At 41.6% G+C, this 25,898-nt stretch overlaps 1 protein-coding gene across 9 annotated transcripts in view; it reads right to left on the bottom strand.

Moving 5' to 3' along the window:
- SETX (senataxin) overlaps window positions 1-25,898 on the bottom strand; it is a 97,183-nt gene that overhangs the window by 10,587 nt on the left and 60,698 nt on the right. For 3 of the 9 annotated variants that reach the window (XM_042248025.2, XM_042248024.2, XM_060413759.1), the window contains 12 exons: window positions 25,660-25,816; window positions 23,334-23,435; window positions 23,030-23,145; window positions 20,263-20,334; window positions 18,426-18,575; window positions 17,349-17,456; window positions 14,449-14,636; window positions 13,755-13,847; window positions 12,693-12,857; window positions 9,653-9,751; window positions 8,957-9,044; window positions 405-3,554 (listed from right to left, as the gene is read on the bottom strand). In XM_042248025.2, coding sequence (XP_042103959.1) covers window positions 2,823-3,554; window positions 8,957-9,044; window positions 9,653-9,751; window positions 12,693-12,857; window positions 13,755-13,847; window positions 14,449-14,636; window positions 17,349-17,456; window positions 18,426-18,575; window positions 20,263-20,334; window positions 23,030-23,145; window positions 23,334-23,435; window positions 25,660-25,816 — 2,070 coding nt within the window. In that variant the 3' untranslated portion in view covers window positions 405-2,822. Of the gene's footprint in view, window positions 1-404; window positions 3,555-8,955; window positions 9,045-9,652; window positions 9,752-11,806; window positions 12,012-12,692; window positions 12,858-13,754; window positions 13,848-14,448; window positions 14,637-14,663; window positions 17,246-17,348; window positions 17,457-18,425; window positions 18,576-20,262; window positions 20,335-23,029; window positions 23,146-23,333; window positions 23,436-25,659; window positions 25,817-25,898 lie in introns of those variants that run through there. The other 6 variants (XR_009600089.1, XM_060413760.1, XM_042248027.2 and 3 more) reach the window with 6 other exon arrangements.

Here is a 25,898-nt window from a genome sequence, read left to right as displayed (position 1 = left end):
TCATCTGCTCTGCTCTCCCAAGCTCAGCCTGGAGGTGAGCGTGTGTTTCTGGACCAAATCTCAAGGGTAACTGACACCACAGTTGGCCACACACACCTCACTCACTACCTTATCTATCACAGATAAGATTCCAAGAGGTAAGAAGCTAGGAGCACTGTGGGTGCAGACTGGATGAAAACATCAATCCAATGGCAGACGAAATGGGTTATCTGGAAGTTCCTTCAATCTTCATTCAATAACTCCTAACCCGCATCAGCTTTCTTGTTTCTGCTTTTAATTCTGCCATTTTCTCTTAATATTCAGGTCTTAACAGAGACAACACAGCTATTGTTCGCCAAATCCTGGTTAGGAATTCAGGGCATAGAAAGAAAGCTACAGCAAAGAAAACTATAAATCTGCACAACTGACTTTAGAAAATAGTTTAGTACAATTTTGTTATAAAACTCATTTACAGGAGGTTATTCACATGTACTTATCAAATCTGCTCCTGATAATGCATGAAAACAGAACTAAATAAACTGCCCACAGTAATTTCAAGGCAAATCATATACAAAGAAACAAAACAAGATTTTAAGTAGAATATTTTCATGTTGAAAGAATTAAGACTGAAAGAAGACAGGGCACTGTCTTATGACGCCATGGCAAGGACAAAACTAACAAGTTGTTATTTTTCACCTGCAGACTAACCGCCCATCAACAACCCTGCTGTGACAGTGAATCAGAAAGGCCACACGGTACATGCGAAGTGCTTCGTGCAGATACACAAGCATACCAACTGGAGCTACAGTGCGCCTCCAGCGCCATGTCTGGTATGGCCATTTCTGCTGGGAGAGGCTGTCAGGACACACGTACTCAGTAGATTTTCTGATGTGCTACTTCTTGCATTCACAGACTAGGTGAATGGCGAACCAAAAGGTGGACACGACGTGTGAGAACTGGCAACAAACCCTTCCTTATATTCACGCTGTGTGAACAGCGTGGGGAAAGCTCCTGGCCCAGCTGTGTCCGTCACACCTCTTCTATAAGCTAACACCTTCTAGACTCTCTAAACCGTGATCACTACAACTGTCTGCTAAATCAAGCATTCTACCAAGACAGGAGGAAAATAAACACAGTAATAATGAGCTTTCTTGCCAAAGGCCAGGAAGGAAGCTTACAAAGCCCTGGCCCCAAGTAGGGCTCGGCCCGCCTCCGTGGCAGGGGAGCAGGGGCTGACTCGGGACAGAGCACGTGCTCCCCAGGTGACAGGGAGTATCCACGCCCAAGCAGAGGCCTAGATACCAGTGAGAGGGGCAAGCAGAGGCTTAGAAACCAGTGAGGGGGCAAGCAGAGGCCTAGACACCGGTGAGAGGGATAAGAGGAACAGAGAAGTAGAGGGTTTTAACTGTTGGCAACCAAACGTACTTTTAAAGCTCTTAATAACCTGCTTCAGGACAATTTCTGACGAACACAAAGCCCTTTCTGCTTAAAAAGCAGAAGAGCAAAGACACTTCAGAGGGATGAACTCGCAAAGACACGTTCACACTCAGGGATGTGCTCGCTACCCCCGCATAGCTGGGGTGCTGCACGGTGTACACGACCAACCACGGGTTCAAATGCGGGTTGACTGTTAACACACGCTCGTGTCTGTGAGACTTCAGCACCACTGTGTGTGTGCAGGGAAAGCCAGACTTTGAAACTGGGCAGCCCTGCCCTCGTCCAAGTCACCAGACCTCCATCCACCACAGCCACTTCCTTTCGCAGAAGCACAAGCCCTCTAACCAGATGCCCCACAACAGCGCTGTATCTGCATCAATTACAATGGTCTCCAGAGACGAGAGGAAACCTGTCAACTCTCTCCTTGGTTCTGAACTCCCAAGTACCTGCGCTGCTCTTCCAGCCTCTCTTTTTAAAGGATGTCTCTTTCCTGTCTAAAATATTGTCTCAAGTCCCCAAGAACCCCTTGGGAAGATGGAGAACACCCAGTTTTCTGGCTCAACCCAAGAAGTGCACGCTTTCACACAAGCCACCTCGGCACTGATCTTGCACTGGGCAACCGCTGGATTTCTAACCCACGAGTTGCAGAAAACTCAAGATATGCTGGGGGCATCTGAATGACATGTCAAGAACTACACTTTCATTTAATATTCTCCTAATTCAAGAAGAATGAGAATTTTAGCTAGAGAGCTATGTGCTCACTACTAGAAGATTCACTCATCACAGAAACGCACTATCCTGTGTCAGGGTGCCTGGTCTACAAAGGTCATCAGTGCAACTTAAACCTTCCCAGCAGACTCTAGCTGCTTTTAAAAAACAGAACTAGAGACCTCTGACCCACCAGCACTAAACTCAGCTCCTTGCCAGACTACCTGGGCTGTTAAACATCTGTTTTGCCATAACAATGGTTTAAAGGACCTGCCCTCCTCACACTTTTTTTTTTTTAATATAAGGTTTGTTCTGTTGAAAATGATTAACATTTTAAGCAGGGGAAAGAAAAGCCGTCTACCAGATTAAATTTTAAAAGGATTTTGTTATTTGCTATACAAATATACATTCCAACTTCTACAACCTCTCCAGGCTGACCTCCTTTTCTACAAGAACAAGAGATCAACACTGCAAGCCTCCTACTTCAAAGACATAATTACTGATACACAAATGTCCTCTGAAAGCTTTTACAACTGACAAAAAGGACCAAGTGGCCCATGTGTTATAATACATTTTGTTTTCCAACAACAACAAACTCCTATAAGGAAAAAAGCAGTCTTATCTGGACAAGCCTGTCCGTTGGTCATCAGAGGTCTGCAGCAATGGTTGTGGCTAACAGCCTCTGCTGTTTGGCTATACTATAAAACCCGTCTCTTCTTTGAGTGGCTGTCCTCCTCCAGGCCCCTCTCATCCCAGTCTGAGTTCCTCTTTGTGTGGGAGCTCGCCCACCACTCCTGATCCCCTTCACTCAAGGCCCTGGTCTCTCTCCTGTGGCCGAGCACCCCCTCTTCCTGGTCACACTTCTTTTTGCTTGTGGAAGTGTCAGCACCAGCGGCTGGAGAGTCGCACTGCGTGTGAGGCATGTGGCTGTTCAGGGTGACTCCCTGCTGCCTGACGGTGCATGGCTCCTGGGGACTCCCAGGGCAGCCTGGCGCGCCTGACGGAGGCGCTGCTCCAGAATGCTGGGGGCTCAAGGGCTGCGGCTCCCTGAGGCTTATTCCTTGGGCATCAAAGGCTAAGCCCATCCTCCGCAGCAGTCTTGGGTCCCGAAGCCGGTCCTGAGTGGGTGGCCTTTCAGGATCCTTTGCAGCCTCAGTGACTGTGGCTTCTTTGGAATCAGAGGGTGAGTGGTACAGGGAAGAAGCAAAAGATGTCTTGCTGAGTTCACCATCTTGCTTGCTGCTGGGTAGGCCACCCTGGGGTCTGGATGCCTCTGGAGCGACAGCAGGAGGGTGAGTAAGGCTCCTCTGAAGCAATGGTTTGAGCTTCAGGATCTTCATTGCATCGTGTCTGTAGTTCTTGTCGCAAGTCTTAATAATGGCGCCACGTTTCTGTGCATCTTGAATCAGGTGATACCAATGCCTATTTTCCTTGAAACAGAGAAGGAAGAAAATTACATCCCCAAAACACACTCACATGCTTGGGAATAAATAGTTTAAGTATACCCTCATGAACAGATTCTCAAGAATCCATTACTTGACAAAGCAGAAAGAAAAAATCAGATGGACTACAGAACAATAAAACACGCTGCTGCAAAACAACACTGAGCACCACCGCTAAGAAAGAACCGCCGCCATTCTGCTGCTGCTGCTCAAGCCCTGCGGCTCAATCAGCCGCCAAGCAATTCTGTCCGCTGTCGGTAGCCTTGTGCAGCTGTTTGAGTTTCAGTTAATTAGAAGTTCATTTCCTCAGTCACACCGGCCACATTTCAAGCTCTCTGCTACCACATGTGACTGGGGTTAGTGTCCTGGATGACACAGTCATAGGAGGGCTCCGTCATCCCACTGGGTTTCCTCTGACACTGCCTGCCTCCGGAAGACAGCAGGAAGGCTCAGTTTCAGAAAGCTCTAACGTTTGAGTGCATGTTGATTGTTCTACAAACAGGTCCATAGCTGTCACCAAATTCCCAAACTCCAACAGGCGAAACTATCTTAATCCACTGAGATACTATTCTAAAGATATCATGAAACTTTCTATCTCTTCTAGAAGAGCCTTAAGTTATGAAAGGCACATCTAAAGAAGGTGGAAAGAAAACTCAACTCATGTATCTCTCCTCTCTTCCTTTTAGAGGAAGAGAGGCGTTAAACTGCTTATTTACAATCATCAAAACTTGGGCTTCCTTGGAAGAGAGAGTATAGTGGGGAGAAAAACGATGAAGACTTTTTGACAAAGGAAAGAGAAGAAAAAGGATGGCTACCCAAGAGCCATACACGACTCAGTGACTGAGCAACAACCCTCCTGTGGGTTCCTGCACTCTAGGCGGCTGGGGGAGTAGAGTCAAAGTTCAGTCGTGTCTGACTCTTTGTGACCCCATGGACTATACATACACAGTCCATGGAATTCTCCAGGCCAGAATATTGGAGTGGGTAGCTGTTTCCTTCTCCAGGGGATCTTCCCAACCCAGGGATCGAACCCAGGTCTCCTGCATTCTAGGCAGAAATCTTTACCAGCTGAGCCACGAGGGAAGCCATAGCGTTTATTTGCTGTGTGGCCATGCTCAAGTCACTTGACCTCTCCGAGTCTGCTCCCACAACTGGAATACATGAATGGCTATTTTATTTAAACGACTCGGAAATGCACTCTGTTTCCACATTTTATCATTTCTGACTGTACTGTGTCTTTTGTAGCACTCTCCATGTATGCAATCCTGGAGAAATTCACAGCTGGGTGACTACAAGCTCTTGCCTTTTAGTCAAACCATTTTTAAAAAGAACAAGTCCTGGCTCTTGCCTGAAATCTTTCCACAGACATCTTATATGACAAAGTGCCAGCACTACAACCTGGAAAGCAGGTGGCCTTGCTGTGATTTTTGCTGAGTCTCATGCATCTAAACATGGTGTTTAATCCAAGTCCTAGATCACAGAAACAGTTCTGAGGAAGGGTTATATTAGTCCTCATTCCACTCCCATAAGGGAAACTGGGCTGAAAAACCAAAAAAGGTGTCGGGGGAGAAGCCCAAGAAGAAACCCGTAAACTGGACTGGAAAGTCCAAAGGTCACACTGGAAGCTTTTATCCTCGGCTCTCTCTGTCTCTAGCTTCCTAGAGTGGGACAGCAGCGCTCTGCGAATTTGCATGTGGGTGACGCTGGGGGCTCAGAGATGCCCTTGGTGGGGGACGGATGTGGGGCCGTTCTCTATTCCAAACTTCAGCTTTCAAACTTCAGTTTCCCACGTCCCTTCCTGGGGCTTTCCCACCCTTCCACTCCACCCTTCCCAGTCACCATCACAATTCTCACCCGTCCCCAGGCTGACTACAGACCAAGCTGCCGGGGCAGGTACAATCATCTGCGGTAAACACAGGGGTGCCCAGGAAGGCTTCGGTAATCCAGGCACCTAAGACACACAGCTCTATAAACATTTACTTTTCGGGTTTGAATACTATCAGAATTCAACTGTATAAAAATAATCATTGTTAATATGTTCTTCAACTGATAAGATATCAGTTGTTAAACCCTTTGATCCTTATGGTCACAGGAAAAAGAATTTTTTAAAAAATCTTAACTTACATGTATATGTATGGCTGGGTCCCTTTGCTGTTCACCTGACACTATCACCACACTGCTTGTTAAATTGGCTGTACTCCAGTACAAAAGAAAAAGTTAAAAAACCACCTTTATTTTGAGGTAACTATAGATTCACTATAGATTTGCTAAAGCCTTTAACTGTGGGAAATAGAGATGGGAATAGCAGACCACCTTACCTGTCTCCTGAGAAACCTACGTGCAGGGCAAGAAGCAACAGTTAGAACCAGAAATGGAACAAGAGACTGGCTCAAAATTCTGAAAGGAGTGCACTAAGGCTGTATATTGTTACCCTGCTTATATAACTTATATGGAGAGTCTATCACACGAAATGTGGGGCTGGACGACTCACAAGCTGGAATTAAGACGGGCAAGAGAAACAGCAACAGCCTCAGATACGCAGACGCACTCTAATGGCAGAAAGAGCCTCTTGAGGAGAGTGAAGGAGAGTGAAAAGTGAAAGTCGCTCAGGCGTGTCCAACTCTGTGACCCCATGGACTGTATATAGTCCATGGAATTCTCCAGGCCAGAATATTACTGGAGTGGGTGGCCTATCCCTTCTCCAGGGGATCTTTCCGACCCAGGAATAGAACTGGGGTCTCCTGAAGTGAAGGCGGATTCTTTACCAGCTGAGCGATGAGAGAAGCCCGGAGAGTTAAAAGGCTGGCTTAAAACTTAACATTCAAAAAACCAAGATCATGGCATCCAATCCTACCACTTCATGGCAAACAGATGGGGAAAAAGTAGAAACAGTGACAGATGTTATTTCCAAAATCACTGCAGACAGTGACTACAGCCATAAAATTAAAAGATGCTTGTGCCTTGGAAAGAAAGCTATGACAAACCTGAACAGCATATTAAAAAGCAGAGACAACACTTTGCCGACAGGGGTCTGTACACTCAAAGCTCTGGTTTTTCCAGTAGTCATGTACGGATGTGAGAGTTGGACCATAAAGAACTGATGCACCGAAGAAGTGATGCTTTTGAACTGTGGTGTGGAGAAGACTCTTGAGAGTCCCTTGGACTGCAAGGAGATCAACCAGTCAATCTTGAAGGAAATCAACCCTGAATATTCATTGGAAGGACTGATGCTGAGGCTGAAGCTCCAATATTTTGACCACTTGATGTGAAGAGCCAACTCCTTGAAAAGATCCGACTCATTAGAAAAGACCCTGATGCTGGGAAAGACTGAGGGCAAGAAGAGAAGGGGGCAGCAGAGGATGAAATGGGTTAGATAGCATCACTGACTCAATGGACATTTTGAGCAAAGTCCCAGAGACAACGAAGGACAGGGAAGCCTTGGGTGCTGCAGTTCACTGGGTTACAAAGAGTCAGACACGACTTAGTGACTGAACACCAACAGGCTTACAAGAAGTTACCAAAGAAGTACAATTCTCACAGTTTTCCCAAATAGTCATGAAAAACAACTCTTTAAACATTCAATTTATATTGTAAACTTTTTTGTGGCAGAAAAGCCTAACAGTCATATTAACAGCCTTTTAATTATGAAAACATGTTCATTATCCCCACTGAATTGTATCCTGAACAGTACAGATGACAATTCAATTTTAAAGAGCAGAAAGAATAACACTGCTCTCTACCCCACTGGATACACTTAAAAGAGTGACATAATAGATTTATTTTTATTATCCTTACTTTAAAATGTCAGTATTTACAACATATTATAAACAAAATCGTTGTATCAATCCTTCTGATAAAAGATTCTCAGTATCAACTTAAAATGGAGAATACGCAGCTTTTAAAAATTATTTCAAGGAGGGACCAAACAACGAAAGCTGCAGACCACAGACCTGGGAAAGAGCTGAAGGAGGAAGATTGTATTTGAGCGCCCTCTGGTGGAGCTAGCCGAGATAGGGGGAAATACTAAGTCAGCTTCCCTTGGGGCTCAGCTGGTGAAGAATCCACCTGCAATGCGGGAGACCTGGGTTCAAGCCCTGGGTTGGGAAGAGCCCCTGGAAAAAGGAACGGCTATCCACTCCAGTATTCTTGCCTAGAGAATTCCATGGACTGTACAGTCCACGGAATCGCAAAGAGTCAGATATGACTAAGCAACTTTCACTTCACTTCACTAGGCTGTCAGGGAAGTTACGACCCACCTAGACAGCATATTGAAAAGCAGAGACATTACCTTACCAACAGAGGTCCATCTAGTCAAGGCTATGGTTTTTCCATGGGTCCTGTATGGATGTGAAAGTTGGACTATAAAGAAAGCTGAGTGCCGAAGAATTGATGCTTTTGAACGGTGCTGTTGGAGAAGACTCTTAAGAGTCCCTTGGACTGCAAGGAGATCCAACCAGTCCATCCTAAAGGAGATCAGTCCGAGTGTTCATTGGAAGGACTGATGCTGAAACTGAAACTCCAATATTTTGGCCACCTGATGAGGAGAGCTGACTCATTTGAAAAGACCCTGATGCTGGGAAAGTACCTTCAAGATTGAAGGCAGGAAAATGGGACGACAGAGGATGAGACGGTTGGATGGCATCACCAACTCAATGGACATGAGTTTGAGTAAGCTCTAGGACTTGGTGATGAACAGGGAGGCCTGGCATGCTGCGGTTCATGGGGTTGCAAAGGGTCGGACATGACTGAGCGACTGAACTGAACTAAGTTAGCACTACTCCTAAGATAAACCAAAGACTGTTAAAATTAGAGAAACTGAGTTATTACCCCTAAATGAGACAAAGCAGCAAATACACATTTATCCAGCTATAGTTCACCCAACGAAGCTATACTGTCTATGGACCACAAGTGGAACCTGACCCTTCTGGAGAAGCATCTGCTCTGACAGAGAACTCTGATGGCACCCATCTCTCAAGGGAAGCAGTAAGTGCTGTGGCTTAAAGTGTCAGGACAGAAATGAAGATCCATAAACACACCTGCAAACTCCCATTCTCTCTTGGCGTTAGGCTGAGCCGAGACCACATTAACTCAGAGTTTACTAAGGGCTGTCCAATCCCACAATGTAGAAAAAATTTCTTAAAGGTCACCTTGAGAGCACACTGCGACTACTTGGGTCCTGGGCTAGGATAAGAACAGTCCGGGTGTCTAAAAGCTCCCATGAAGAGGCTGCTGGGGGACTAACAAGGTGGGGGTGAGGGGCTAAGAGGAACACTGTTGTTTGTGACCTCTAAATCATTTCCATTTTAATGAAACATAAACACAAAACCTCCACCCAGTATGAGTAATAAGGGGCAACCTTTGAGATCCCTGCTCCTCTAGAATGTACCTACCACTAGGGTTCTCAAGTGTCCCAGGATAAAGAGGCTGTACTTGGCTCGTGTGATGGTGACATTCAATCTCTGCAAACTTGCCAGAAATCTAAGCAATAGAAGAAAAAAAAAAGTTACTTCTTTGTACATAATGACTCAGCAGTGTATCAGTGTACGTGAGACCCAGGCGATATTTCAGACAGCTTTTCTTGGCTCCTTCTGCTTTAAAATCACAGTGCTTTTGCACCCCTTCTCCCAACACAGGGGACCTGGCACAGGGCAATTCTCATCAAAAACAATAAACAAACGATGTCTGGAGCTTTCCTTCAAAGTGAGGCACCTATTTCCTATCGTGACTTAGATATTAGAAATTTTAATGCTGTGATTTTTAAGTCTTAAAACATCCTAAAAATATGACAGTAGATCAATTATGACACATACTGTGGAGAGGAACATGCCCCTGCAAAATATACTGGATTCAATCATCTACTTCACTCTTCTCAAGTGAAAATACAGATTCACTCTGTGACATGGACACAAGGAACCAAGAAAGGCAGACCCAACAATGGATCAACTACACAGCTTAAAAAACAACTTCATGACATTATGCAATTTTCTATGTAATTTGGCAAATGATGGTACTCTCAACAGTTATTAAAAACAGAGCTACTTCTGGACTATAAACAAAGCAAAAAATCAAGGATGACAGTTACCCACCCAATTGAGCCCTGTGTGGCATTTGCTCTGACGCATGTAACAATGACACAGTCTTTCTGACGGCCCTGGAAGGCATCCACGGTATCTACTTCTGCTGCCCTATTAATGAAAGAGAAACATATTTACTGAAAAAGTTATTAAAGCATGTCTATTCCCAGTAGAGAAGCCCTGTGCCCATTAGTCATCAGTCTCCAATTTCCTCCCCGCCAGGCCCTGGCAACCACTAATCTATGTTCTGTCTTCATGGACTTTTCTAGACGGGACCTAGCTAGCGTACAAATGAAGTTACAGAACACGTGACCTTCTGTGTCAGGTTTCTTTCACTTAGCACGATGTTTTCCAAGGTTCACGTGTCACAAAATATCCCACTGCTTCATTCCTTCTACGACTGCGTAGTTGCTTGTACAAATACACAATTTACCCACACACAATTTTTGGAAGTGTGAGTTGCTTCTGCTTTCTATCATGAATAATGTTGCTATGAACATTCATGTACAAGCTTCCCAGTGAACATTTTCCCAATGCAGGTATGTATCTACGAATGAAATTGCTGGTCATGTGGTAATTCTATGTTTTATGAGGAACTGCCAAACTGTTTTCCACAATGATTTACCATTCTATCTTCTCACCAGCAACGTACTGTTTCAATTTCGCCACATCCTCGTCAAAATATGTTAATGCCTGTTTTTTAATGACAGTCATCGTGGTGGGTATGAAATGTTAATCTAATTGTCGTTCTGATTTGCATTTCCCTAATGATAAATAATGTGGAACACCTTTTAGTGTGCCTGTTGGATTTTTATCTTTTGAAAAATGCTATTCACATTTTTCAACAAAATAAGACTGTCATTTTATTATCAAGTTGTATGAGTTCTTTATATTCTGGATATAACTCATCAGATAAATTTGCAAGTACTTTCTCCCATTCTGTGGGTTGTCTTTTCACTCTTTGATAGTGTCATCTGAAGCAAAGGGTTTTCATTTTTATGAAGACCAATTTAATTTTCCTCTGGTTACTTGCGCTTGGATATCACACCTAAGACTGTTGCCTAATCTGAGATCATATGAATTTATATTTTTGTTTCCTTATACATTTTATAATTTTGTCTCTGAAAACTCAGGGCTCTAATTTGAGTTAATTATTACATACAGTGTGACAGGGGTCAAAATTCACTCTTTTGCAGGAGGATACCTATACTTATTCCAGCACCATTTGTTGAAAAAACTATTCTTTCCCCACTGAATGGTCTTGACACCCTTCCTGAAAATCAACTGGCCACAAACATATGGATTTATTTCTGGAATCTCACCTCTATTAGTCTATATGTCTACCCTGATGACAGTACCACAATGCTGACAGTTTTGCAGTGAATTTTGATAAAGTGTGAGCCCCCAACACTGTTCTGTCAAGTTGTTTGGAGAGGATCTTTCACTTCCACATGAACTTTACAATAAGCTTTTCCAAAATCATAGTTTTAATTTTGATGGAGATAACGCATCTGTAGATCAGCATGGGGAAAGGTGCCATCTTAGTAAGTCTTCCAATCCATGAATATGGACTGTCTCCACTTATTCTGGAGTTCTTCTATTTCTTTCAACATTTTGTAATTCTCAGTGTAGGAGCTTATATTTCTTTGGTTATATTTATTCCTAAGTATTTTGTTCTTTATGATGCTGCTGCAAATGGAATTAAAAAAAATTTTTTTTTTTTTTTCAGATTTCTTGTGGCTGGTGAATACAACTGATTTCTGCATACTCATCTTGTATACTACAACTCTGATGAACTTGTTTACAAGGACTAGCAGTTTGCACAAATATTTCATTTCCTTTTCTTAACTGCTCTGCACAGAATTTCTAATACAATGCTGCACAAAAGCAGTGAGAGCAGACATCCTATCCTTCCTGATCATATAGGGAAAGTTTTCATCTTACCATCAAGTATAGTTTTTGAGCTATGGGTTTTTCATAGATGCCTTTTATTAGCCTAAGGAAGTTCCCTTCTATTCCTAAATTTGTTGAGTATTTTTATCATGAAAGGTTGTTGCACTCAAATGTTTTCACTCAAATAAATGAAATCTATTCAGATGATCACAACCACGTGGGATTTCCCTTTAACTATGGTACAGAACGCTGATTATCATATACTGAACCAACCTTGCATTCCTGAGATAAATTCCACTTGATCCTGGTCTATAATCCTTTTAATATGCTACTGAGTTCAGCTGCCATTATTTTGTTGAGAATTTTTGCATCCACATTCATAAAGGATATATTGGTCTGCAGTTCTCTTTTCTGGTGATGTCTCCATGGCTCTGGTACCAAGGTAATAGTGGCCCCATAAAATGAGTAGTCTTCCCTTCTACTTTTTGGAAGCATTTGCAAAAAGACTGGTGTTAATTCTTAACATTTGATAGAATTCACTAGTGAAGCCTGGTCCTGGGTTTGTTTTCTGTTGTTAAGTGTTTGATTACTAACTCAATCTGTTTGCGTTTAATAGATCTATCCAATGTTTCTGGTTTCTTCCCAGCGTCAATTTTGGAAGTTTGTGTGTTTTGAGGTGTAGAAACCGTGGAGTTACTGGATTTCCAATATTTAATTTTTAATTTTACTGTTGAGGTAAAACAAGACGAAGACATGATCTTCACCCTTCTACATGAAGGCACTAAAAGGTTTAATTAATTTTTTCTAAGTGAAAATGTGACTATGGGTATCTCGGTACAATTAGAATTTAGATTAACAAATCATCCAACTAAATGGAAAGGCCTGGAGAGTTTCTCAGTCAATTCCACTGTCAAGGATAATGGTGAAGACCTTCAAAAAGGCAGCAGGCACTCCGTCTACAGGTGCTACAAGCGTAACCACACTCCCTTCTCAGCACAAGTCTGTGGAGCCAGCGTCCTGGTCTCCTTGTTCTATGTTACCAGGGTCTATGCATGCCCCAGGGGTTAAGTTTCATTTTCTTCTTTCCTTCCATCCCCTCTTTCTTCTTTTTAATTCAACAGAGAAACTGGAAAGAGCTATAAAAATAGAGATGCCTCACCCTTTTCTATCAAACTCTTTGTCCAAATCCTTCTGAATCATCGTCTTCTGAGCCTTGTAATGGGTTATTATGCCAATGTTTCGGAAATTAATGTCCCTTCTTTTGTCTTTAATAAGTTTAATTAGTTCCATTACCAGTTTTATCTCTTGAACATTTACATATGAGCTAAATAAGATGGAAAAAAAAATACAAGACATCAAAACTAATCGCAGTCCAATTGTTAAGTTCCACTTTGTTCTCTATTACAGTAAACGGTAGATTGGTAGGCTTTATCTCTATTCAGTCAGCAGTGATTCAAAGAGGCTGTGATAATGACCATTACACTGTATACAAGAATAAACAGCATCACAACTGCCCAGTGAGACATGAGCTGTATGCCAGAAAAGAGCTTGGAGTCATTCAGACACCAGCTTCTTCATTTGTTAAAACAGGGACAGCCACAGTGAGAACAAAGGCATTTATAATAATGAAGACATGACTAATGAAGAGCTCCTATTACAGATTTATTATCTTCCCAACACTGAGAAAAGTGCATCACTTTTCTCATTCCCCACCACAGGCCATGTGGATCATGCACTAGCATTCACAGACCACCCGATTCACACAACCCAACAAGCTCAAAGTACTGTCCACCCTCTGCCTCACACCTTAATTCAACTGTGCCTGTATTTCTCCTTCACAATATTTAACCCAACTGGAATAATCAATCACCACAGTAATGGCCTGGTTAATGTCTGCCTCGTGTTAGACCACAACAGCCTTGTACTAGGGCCACATCTATTTTACTCACAACTGTTGAGTTCAGCATGGATCTACTTAAGTGCTTATCACATGTTAGGTAATATAATCCCCACTAACACAATTAAGAAAAACTGAAAGACCGAAAAACATAAAGATAGCAGTAATTTTATGATGGATTTATCAATCCAGCTAAAAGAAAATGATTGTGTCCTGGCACTAGGCAGAGAGATTTGTATGAAAAGTATTTTGAACTTAAATATAAACAAAAACAATATAAAAATTCTGACACATCAGTAAGGACTGAAGTATAAGAGAACATACTCATTATCCCGTCTTTCTAAGCCATCTCCAACATCAAACACGAGGTAGGGTTGAAATGGCCAGTCAGATGAGCACCGACTGGTCTCTGTCCCTCTATAAAAGAGCAGCACCATTTAGAACACAAGTCAAGTTAGAAACATTTTTTAAAATTATTACTACCATTTTTCTGTGTGTATGTGGCAGGGAGAGAGCTAGGGAAAGTAAGGGGACAAGAAGGACTCTTCTTTAAAAAAATAAAATTTCAATACACTAAAAGAAAGTGAATTTTACCTCTATTCTAGTGCTAGGGAGAATAATCTATGTATTTAAGATATAACAATTATGATTGGAAAATTACTCATAATACAGTACATGAAAAAAGCAAGGTATAAAATACTACGTAAAGCATGGTATGATTCTTTTTTCCCAAAAAGAGAAAAAGGAAACAAACAAAAAAAAGATGTGCATAGTACAAGGACTGGACGTAGATATGCTAAAATGTCACTAGTGATTATTTCTGGGTAGTGTAAACGGGGGGTTGGTTTTATCCCCCTTTTCGTTTATCTGCATTTGCTACAATCTACATGTCTTTTATAATTTAATTAAACCTTCATGTTTTTAATAACAAGACTTCAGAGCACTGTGAAAGAGCTATTCTTCCTAAGCAGCCAAACCTACAAATAAAACAAGCTAACATGCAATGGAAAGAACCCACCTATTTGTTTTCAAGGCTCCGTCATAAACATAACTAGAAGGAAAGAGGCATATGTCCGGGTGCATCCTGTACTGGATGGTGAGCTGTAAGACAGGCAGCCTGCCAATCATGTTGTGCTCCACACTCTCCTCCAGGAGCTTGTGGAAGCGGGCCATCATTGACTGGTCATAGCCATAGTCCTGTGCCTTCTGAAAGGGGGAAGACAAAGCAATAATCTCTAACGATTCACCTGTACTTTTCCCACTATTATAAAAACAATTACAGAGCTCTACAATGTACACAGCAAACGTACATCTAAAACGCACACAGCATTACCAACAACCAAACATTCAGAGAAAGATGTTTCTGACTTCCACCTTTGAAAAGCCATGGAGCCTGACTACGAAAGCTGAGGCATATTCTCCTTATTTAGAAATCCCACAAACTGTTGATGAATGATGTGATCTTGTGAATGATCACAACCATCACTATTTTGGTGCTAACAGAGGTCGCCTGAAAGAACTGATGAGAAAAGCAGCAAAGAATGTTAACACAGATTTTAACCATTATTTCTGGGCTGCACTCCCACAGCTTGAAAAAATGAATGTCACTGTAAACCAGCCTCTTAAAGACCAATTTCTTCATCCATCCATTCAGGCAATATGCACTAAGCATCTAAAGCTTCGGGTGCTGAGGGTCTAAGGTGAATAAGATTAAGTGTCACAGAACTTAACATTCTAATGGAGGAGACAGACAACTAAGTTGATTTCATAAATTCAATAAAGGGTTACAACAAACCCGCAACTGAAACGGAGTTAACTGACAAATGAAGAAAAGTGTCTTCATGTAATCACAGTTGGGATATACTTGGGATATACGTTTCAATGTTAGCACCATGTCAAAATTGAGAAAGAATAGTGGAATCTTTATGAGTATGTTGCAGATATGAGCACTGAAGATGTATACGCAAAGTTTTAATAAACCTGTTTTACAAACTATCAGAGTGGAGAAAGAAGACATTATTTCCTATTTGTATTATTTATGCAAGTGATTATATACATATGCAATTTTAAATAGCTTTGTGTAATTAAATAGAAAAAATATTCTTAGTGGACATTTGGCATTATCATCTCTACCTCAGAAGTTTACCTATTCAAGTTAGCAAAAACACTCATTTACTTCACTCTAGCAAAAAAAAAGAAAGTGGATTTATAGGAGGTAACACATTTACTTACAGAAAAAAAAAAAACCTGAGTCCATCCTACAATATGACAGAGATTTTCATGTTTTGACATCAATGTACATTCCTGATCTATTTACTGACTGGAAACAGGCAGTGTGACACAGACTGATTCTGCCACCTTTACAAGGTCAAAGTCGGCACACACAAATGCACACATTCCCTGTAACTACCCAACCTTCTGAATTTAGTAACTTATTGTCTGTTACCCACGAGAATGCCAGCTTTGTAAGGGCAGAGATTTTTGTCAGTTTTCAACACTGTCATAATCCTAGAACTTAAAACGGTGCCTGAATTAGGCTAACACTCAATAAACACAGACTGGAAAAAAGGCAACTTTGCACACCCATGACCACAAACTGTTCAAATTATCCACTACACTATTCATAGTAATTATTCCTAGAAATAGGTGGTCAGAAAGGCATTGAGAAAAACTTTATAATCATTTTCTGAAAATTTCTCAATAAGCCTGTTATTATTTTTACAACACTAAGAAAAGCCCAAATAGATTCTTCTCATTTCTGCTGTTCTTAATCAATTACCAAAGAAGGCAGTAAAGCTGAGGACCATCAACAACCCTCTTTCACTAACTATATGCTAAGGCCCTTCGAGAAGTCATCAGTCAGTCTCTGAAACGCTGTATTATTCACATAGCGCAGTGCAGAGCTGGCTCCTCCTAACTCCCCACGAAGCCTGGTGCAGCATATCTTCCCCACGGACAAGGTCCTCACTCCAAGTCAGGGGCGCTCCTAGCCCACCCCTCACATGGTTGCGCCCAAGTGCTCAGATATCAAAGAACTGCATGGTCATGCTGATGATTCCAAAGTCAAAAAACAGTAACAACAAAAAACAGCAACACGCTTTCATTCCACAACCAAACAGAACATAACTGAACAGAAATGCTGTGAAAATGGTCTGTTCTGTAGGACTGTTCATGCAGTCACTACTCTGCACACATGCTCTCTGTATCAGTGAAATGCTCAAATGTTATTCAGTTTCAAAACCTAGGTGGAGACCTGTGCAAGATTACCCAAAACATCTGGATCCTGACTTTGCTGTGCACTTCCAGGAGCAGTTCTAGTGAGTGTTCACACAACAGGGAAGGGGACACAACCGTGCTGCTCATCTTCCCACAAGCGGAGCCCAGTCTTTTTCCTTCCACCTTCCCTTTCAGAGCATGTGAGGAACATTATAGGATACAGAATCCTAATACTGTACACATTACTGTAAGAATAACTTATCTTCTTACTGTTTTCCTCAAAATTTGCATATACATAAATATAAATTAGGAAGTTGGGATTCTTTCCCTTGCTTTTTTACAGTTTTTCTTTTATCATGGGTTTGGTGGCTATGTTATGAAAACAAATCAGCCCTTAGAAAAGCTGCACACTGCCTTTCTCAGAGGGATAGCACATTGAGCATGGGACATCCTGTTCCTGAGCTTCTGGTCTTTTGATACCCACATGCTCCTGTCACACACACACGAGCTCATTATGAACAAAGAATATTTTTGGAGACTTTACCATGAAGGCTCTAAACGGTGGCTGTTCTCTTTCCTCAGCCATTCCCTATTTCTCCCTGCAAGTAAGAGATGTTGATCCAAGGAGGATGCCCAACCCCCAAAACAAAAAACCAAAAGACCCCTTCCACTTTAGAGCAACACAAATGTGAAAAAACATACCACGGAAATGACTGTGGGAGGGAGCTGCTTAGGGTCTCCTACGAGGACAAGCTTGTTGCAACGATGGATGAGTGGAGTAAGAGTTTCAACTTCACAGGACTGTCCAGCCTTGGTAAGAAAGTATAAAATGGAGATATAGTCAGTTTCCTCTGTTATTTTTTATTCATCTACAGTCTAATTCACAATGAAAGCCTTACCCATTAAGAAACGTACACCTTCTCCTTCTACACCAAATATCAAAAGTAAAGATTTTCTTTGGTTAGAAAACAATAAAAACATTCTAAACACTTCGAGGGAAAAAACCCCCAAACTACTCCCCTGCCCCAACACACATACATTTTGGAAGTCAGCCATCTTTCAGGTGCCACTACCACTTGGGAAACAGCCATACACTACAAGGGCCAAGCCCTGTCCCAGGTCAGTGTGTCTGTTGCCGCTGGACATGCGCCCGACAGGGTTGTATTTCTGTGTGCCCCACTCCCACCCGCCCGCCCGCTCTCCTTCTCAGGAGGCCACTTCACATTTGCAACCCTCAAGCTTCACTTCAATTTGGCAACATTTCCTTTAATTATTTCATCATCTTTTCTATTTCTTCATTTTGGTGAATACTGGATATCGGATCTCCTGAACGGGTTCTCTAACCTTCCTTTTCCATCTCTTTTTGTCTTCTGGCTCTAGATTCTGGCAAATGGTAAGTAACCAATAAATACTTGCTCAATGAATGAACTAGGAATTAGGATGATAAAGCTGAAAATATGGCGCTCAGAGCTATCCAATTATATTAAAAATGCTTCAAAAGGTAACCAGAGATATTCAAAGCAGGAGCTAGGCAATCCTTGGGATGGATTTTGTTAAGATCAGGAATCCCTAAGACTGTAATTCCAATACTAGAAAAGCAGTTTTCATCATGGTGGGTTATTAGCAGCATATTTCAACATACAGGAATACACATGTTTAAGAGCAGGTCAAAATCAGATGCAAAAAGATCACTACGTCCACATCTTGGCAGCCACTCTTCACCTAGGACTTCCTCCTCAAGGCACCAGGCAAGAGCTGTATGGCCAGCTGCTCACTGACCTCATCAACGATGACACAGCTGAAGGGGACGCCTCCCTGCCCACGGAAAGCAGCCTCGAGCAGCAGGCCACCACTCGTGCTCAGTGTGCAGCAAATGATGTGCGACTCTAAGATGATGATGCTCTGTGTCTTCTGTGGGCGTCCTTGAACCTAAGAGAATAAAAGTTCATCAATGTTCACTTGTATCTAAAAACTTCTTGACTATAGGCCTCTTTGTACTATAACACACCTGCCACTTATGTGGCAGAATAATGTTCAGTAAGTGTCAGGTGGGAACCTGCAATCTAGAAAAGAGCAGCACTCAAGGTACTCAGAAGCCATCAAAGAGAACACACTGCAGGGGAGTCTAATTTTGGAACATGATTTCAGCACGTTAAGAAAAATTTATCCAGGGTTTAATTTGGTCAAAGTAGACTTACAATTATTACAGCCTGATGTGGGAAGGTATCAGAATATGCAAAGACTAAATAATTCTACTGAACTGTGAAGCAATTATCTCAGTAAAACCAGGAACAAAACTAAGCCTGAACATACCCTTTTCTGTTAGTTTTAAGCATGTAAGCTTATTCTTTCTTTTATAAGAGCCAGTACCAACAAAACACCTGTGAAACTGATGAGCATTCTACTTCCACAGCAGTAACCGCCACTGTGGTCCAGGTCTATCTAATGGAATAAACTGAGATGGAGACTGAGTCTCATCAGAGATTCAGTTAGCCTATTTCTGCTCCTGAAAAGCTAGAGCTGAGCATACGACAGACTCAAGCCTGGACCCCGAGGCAGGTCTGTGAGAAGGTGGCGGCGCTTGTGGCCTTCCACCCAGTGCTCACACGGTAACTGCCACATCCCTCTCCTTACAGCCAGCATCACGGTAAAACCGCAAGTGCAATTAATTTAATGACCCACAGAACAATCTGATCAGTGGCAAAAATCGTAACACCGGTAAACAAAGACTTCCTCCTGACATATGAGAAGATTAATTTTGGGCTGAGTTTAAACTTTAATAGCTTTCCACATAATTTTTAATTGAAATAAACTGCTAGTGGAAATATGCATTAAATTCAACTATATTCATTTAGCCACACAGAAGTCAATAGTATATTCAAGAGAAAAATCTCAGCTCAAAAATACAAATGCCATTACCGGTTTATAGTACCCTCTCTCCCCTTAACCCCAGTTCATTTCATTAGGGCTCTATGCTGGCTCATTCTAGCTTTGACTCATCTAAATGTGAGTTGATATTTTTATGTCCAAAGAATACTGGGGAAAAAGTTACACATGCTATAAAAGGATTTTTGCGATCAAAAACAAGTAAAAAGAGCTTATGCTTTCAGCTAAAAACGGAAGGGAAAAAGGCATTTTTCATGTGCCACATTCCAGCCACTGCTGGTCTACCTGAATTCAGACACGTAATGTTCTTTCTTCTTTATTTTTAATAAAGGAAAACCCTACAAATTTAGTTTCATTAATTATTCATATGACAATTACCATAAATTTCTGGGTGGGAGAACAGAACACTGAGAGTTTCAGAGAAAGCTATAGATGTGCGTGCAGTGACACCACTTTCTCTAGTTTTGTAAATGCTTCAAATCTTTCATTATAAAAACATTTTATTGATTTATATACATTTTTGACCACACATGCAGCTTGAGGGATCTGAGTTTCCTGAAAAAGGGATTGGATTCACATCCTCTGCCATGGATGTGCAGAGTCCTAACCACTGGAACGCCAGGAATTCTCAAACTTTAAATGTTAACTGAGAAAAGACCATAGGCTGTCTGAACTACTTCATAATTTAAAAAAAGAAATGCCAGGAAAATGCTATGGATGAACTACTTACCTCTTTAATTTTAGAAGCAAGCTCCTGCCTTTCTTTTGAAACTCTGGCAATTTTTCCATCTAATTCTTGCCTCTGGAAAAAATTAGACAGCTATCATTAAACTAAGCATTTTAAAATGCTTTCCAATGAACTGCCTCACATTTCAAAAAGGAGAGCCAGTACTTTACCAATGAAAAGCTGATTCACCCAGTGTGTTTCCTCTACCAGTCTCTCTATACTACTGTGTATCAGAGTTCAGCTAAGCTACTCCAGGGCACTGCTGCCCTGACATCCATTGTGTTTGGCCAGGTGCCTGCCGTGACTTCAAACTGACACTAGCCCCTCACTCTTGCAAATGTCTTATATAGCACGCAGAGTCACCAGCAAATGTTTGCTCTTGTGATCAATGGTTTCCCTTGCCTTCCAGCATCTGTATGCCTTATATGTGACCCTGAGATAAGACATTCCAAGAAACTTACCAAAACCCTGCTCTTTCCATTCAAATTGCCCAATTCAGCCCTAGTCTGGATATGTCAAAACACTCCAACCATGGACCCTGATAAAGATATGTGGCCTAGGACCTGCCTGTCTGCACTCTGCATGGACCGCCTACATGGCCCCTCAAGGTATGCTATGTACCTCCTCCAGGACCTGTGAGTAATACATCTATTTCAACTTCTCCCGTAGTCTGTTTTGAACCCTCAGCTCATTATCCAGCAACCCAACAACTAGCACTCCACGTTCCATTTAGTAGATGTTAATTAGCCAGACATCCTGGAATGTGAAGTCAAGTGGGCCTTAGGAAGCATCACTATGAACAAAGCTAGTGGAGGTGATGGAATTCCAGTGGAGCTATTTCAAATCCTGAAAGACGATGATATGAAAGTGCTGCACTCAATATGCCAGCAAATTTGGAAAACTCAGTAGTGGCCACAGGACTGGAAAAGGTCAGTTTTCATTCCAATCCCAAAGAAAGGCAATGCCAAAGAATGCTCCAGCTACTGCACAATTGCACTCATCTCACATGCTAGTAAAGTAATGCTCAAAATTCTCCAAGCCAGGCTTCAGCAATACGTGAACCGTGAACTTCCTGATGTTCAAGCTGGTTTTAGAGAAGGCAGAGGAACCAGAGATCAAATTGCCAACATCCACTGGATCATGGAAAAAGCAAGAGAGTTCCAGAAAAACATCTATTTCTGCTTTATTGACTATGCCAAAGCCTTTGACTATGTGGATCGCAATAAAGTATGGAAAATTCTTCAAGAGATGGGAATACCAGACCTAACCTGACCACCTGACCTGCCTCTTGAGAAACCTATATGCAGGTCGGGAAGCAACAGTTAGAACTGGACATGGAACAACAGATTGGTTCCAGATAGGAAAAGGAGTATGTCAAGGCTGTATACTGTCACCCTGCTTATTTAACTTCTATGCAGAGTACATCATGAGAAACGCTGGGCTGGAAGAAGCCCAAGCTGGAATCAAGATTGCCGGGAGAAATATCAATAACCTAGATATGCAGATGACACCACCCTTATGGCAGAGAGTGAAGAGGAACTAAAGAGCCTCTTGATGAAAGTGAAAGAAGAGAGTGAAAAAGTTGGCTTAAAGCTCAACATTCAGAAAACATCATGGCATCCGGTCCCATCACTTCACGGGAAATAGATGGGAAACAGTGGAAACAGTGTCAGACTTTCTTTTTGGGGGCTCTGAAATCACTGCAGATGGTGACTGCAGCCATGAAATTAAAAGATGCTTGCTCCTTGGAAGGAAAGTTATGACCAACCTAGATAGCATATTCAAAAGCAGAGACATTACTTTGCCAACAAAGGTCCATCTAGTCAAGGCTATGGTTTTTCCAGTGGTCCTGTATGGATGTGAAAGTTGTACTGTGAAGAAAGCTGAGCACCGAAGAACTGATGCTTTTAAACTGTGGTGTTGGAGCAGACTCTTGAGAGTCCCTTGGACTGCAAGGAGATCCAACCAGTCCATTCTAAAGGAGGTTAGTCCTGGGTGTTCTTTGGAAGGACTGATGCTAAAGCTGAAACTCCAATACTTTGGCTACCTCATGCGAAGAGTTGACTCGTTGGAAAAGACTGATGCTGGGAGGGATTGGGGAGAGGAGGAGAAGGGGACGACAGAGGAGGAGATGGTTGGATGGCATCACCAACTCGATGGACACGAATTTGCGTGAACTCCGGGAGTTGGTGATGGACAGGAAGGCCTGGCGTGCTGCAATTCATGGGGTCACAAAGAGTCGGACACGACTGCGCCAACTGAACAGAATTAGATAAATTGATTCTTTTTTTTTGACCACACAGTGAAGCACGTGGTATCTTAGTTCCTCAGCCAGGGATTGAACCTGTACCCCCTGCAGTGGAAAGCTCAGATTCTTAACCACTGGACTGCCAGGAAAGTCTGATAAATTCTCAAATACTGTATTTAAGATGTAGATCTGTCCAAGGTATTGTCGGTTGGCTCTTCCTGTCTGTCTAGCAGGCCAATCCTTGGCACATCATTTACATGTTACCAACTGCTGCTGTCTTCAGGCTACAACAGCAGAGTTGAGTGGCTAAAAGAGACTTCACATAGGTCTGTAAACTTAGGTCTAAAATATTTACTATCTGGTCCTTTAAAAAAGAAGTTTAACTCCTAATGTAAAGATACCATTTTTGTATACATCTTTTACACAAATTATATACTATTTCACAACAAAAGAACAGCATCAAATACTCAACTAGTTTATCTATAAGCTGTTATAAACACTGATCCAGAAATGTCCAGATACCTGCGATTCCCTTCCACCTCGGCATAAAGCACGCTGGCGGGAAAGTTCATCAAGTTGACGATCGAGAAATTCCTTTCTTTTGTGCATCTCCTGAACATGAGATGGTAAGTCTTTTTCTTTAAAGAAAATAAAAAGACAAAGAATTGCTCATTCTAACAAATATATACATATTCACACACAATGAGAAGGAAAATTAGCTTTCAAAACCAGACTATTTCTAGGGTCTTCAAATTACCTTTAATGCCCAAGCCAACTATACAACAAGAAAAAAATTAATTAGTATATACCTTTATTCCGTACTTACTCATTCTGTGGTTAACTTGACTGTCCAAACTGAATCTTAGGACCTCATTATTAATAGACTTTTCTGGACCTAGACGTACTAAGTTTATATCTCCACAGTTTCCTGTTGATAAAAGTCACACAGAGATTAGTACGAACACTGTCAATCTCTGTACATAACAACTGTTTTTTAGCAAAACATTAACAATCAGAGAAGGGAGCTAACATGAACTATTAATCAACCAGACATCTGGAACTGTGCTAGAGGCTCCACATACATCCTTTTAGATAAAGCTTCATAAAAACCCCTAAAAGGCAAGGACTTATCTCCACCTAATAAAAGCTAATGGGGCTGCACAAATAGTACATAGCAGAGATGAGATTCTATTACACTAATGTTCCTCAAACTATGTTCTATTCAACAATTCATGATAAAATTCGTTCGGAAAACGGCTGAGTTAAAAATAAAACAGATTTCTTAACCACAGGATATTTCGAAGATGAAGATGTTTATCTTTTAACACATGTCTGAATTCCCCAAATGAAATCTTATGGGACCACCAATTCCTTTTCTGTAGAATACTCAGAACCAAGGTTCTGCTCCACATCACAATGCCACCTCAGGATCTAAGGGACAGAATGTGCTGGAAATTCTGGTAATTTCAAAAACTGTCAGCATCATTTAAACTGGTTTACTAACCACATTTTTAATTCTAGGTTAGCACACTCAGGTATTATTTAGTCTAAAAATCTCCCACCACTTCACTGAACTAAATAACATCAACCAAGCAGTGTTTATTAGCACCTATCCCAACCTGTCAGGTAATTGTTTGATGTCTCCTTCCACTGAATCCCAAGCCCCATAGAATCAGGTTTTGTTTTGGTCACTGCCTACAACAGCAGCTGGCACAGAATAAGTACAATAAAACTGCGGAATGAATAAATTAACAATTTATTATACAGTTGTCTACATGTATCTGTATTCCTAGTTCAGCTCCTTTTTCTAAATTTGAAGCCATCTTCTCCAGCCAACATTTACTTGAAAGTTTCAAAACTGCTAAGTTGTATATCTGCCAGAAGGGTGATGAGATTCATACCCAACTCTAAGCACCTCAAAATGCTCCAGAAATTAAAACAGAATCCTTTAAAATGCAGGGTGAGCTCAGAAGGAAGTAAAAGAAATTCCTAGGGGTGAAAAACAGAGAAAGGTGAAAACCAGATATGAAAGCCCCTGAGCTGCTGTGGCTTCCCTGGAGGGAGAAGGATAAAGAGCCGGTCACTGTCCAGGTGCTGAGATGTTGGTTTTTTTAATTCACATACAACAAAACACAAGCATTTAAAAATCAGCAAAACTCACTTAAATGCAGAAAACTTGAATAAATCAACAATTAAAGACATTCAGCAGACAGAAACTTATCCATCTGTCAAAAAACAGACCAAAAAGAAAAAAGAGAACAAAACAACAAACACCAAAACAATACTACAAACAGATAAACTTTCAAGGAACAGATAATCTCTTACACAAAACATTGCAAATGAATGTCTGTATAAAATTCAGCACCCATTCATAAAAAAGCTAACGAAAAAGGGACTTCTTTAACCCAATAAATGGTATATACCAAATCCCACAAACATATGTATCACATGCAGTGAAAAACAAAAAAATCAAAGTACTGAAAAATAAGGAAAAAAAGCTTTTTATTGACAGAGATGTCACTGTATAACAAAAAAAGTTAAAAATCCAACCTAGACCCGGCTTTTGTCCCACGTTCATCCAGCCTTGTCGTGTTGTCAATGGACACCTGAAAAAGTGCTTATTACCCCTCCTCAGGAAAAGGAAAGTGAAAACAGTACCCCGCCCACTGTCTGGGAACTGTTCTCAGTGTGGGATCTGACATCACCACTTCCTAGAAGAATCTGGCACTATCTAGAAGATGCACAAATCCTTCAACCCAGCCTTTTCCCTTCTCGGTGTAAACACGCTAGGCCAGCGCTTTTCTGAGGTACACGTCACACTGTACTGAAAGCAGTACACTCATCCTTCACCAACACCACATGTGTCACAGATTACTACTTACCCCCTCACTGCCTATGCTCTAATCCTTGCTGCTTCCTTCGGTTCTGTTCTAGCTTATGTAAGTATGCTGGTTCTGATCTCCCTAAACTGATTTCACAATCCACTGACTGGTCACAAGCCACACTGTGAGAGAAGCACCGTCCTGGAGGGCCACATGAACCAAATTCGGGAGTTGTGAACAAGCCAGAACTGGCTCACTTTTTGTTATTCAAAGTTCCCCACACTAAACACTGAAAACAAAACAAATTAAAAGCCCACATAAATATCATACCCATAGGATTCTTCTTGTCTTTACACTTTTCTTTGAATTCAAGGATAATTTTTTTCATAAGCTCATCAACAGCTGCATTGGAAGGTGCACATACGAGGACACGGTTTTGCTTGATTTTGGCATTGGAGTTTTCATCTGAATGCCCCCTCCTTTGGTTCTGCAATTTGCATCAAACAAAATATCCTAATGAGTTCTATTACACAATGTTACAGTCCTTTCATACTTTCACATATATTCAA

Source organism: Ovis aries, chromosome 3 (assembly GCF_016772045.2).
Source record: "Ovis aries strain OAR_USU_Benz2616 breed Rambouillet chromosome 3, ARS-UI_Ramb_v3.0, whole genome shotgun sequence".
Classification (NCBI taxonomy): Eukaryota; Metazoa; Chordata; class Mammalia; order Artiodactyla; family Bovidae; genus Ovis; species Ovis aries.
Note: the sequence above shows the minus strand (reverse complement) of the source record. Positions and strands in the feature narration are given on the sequence as shown.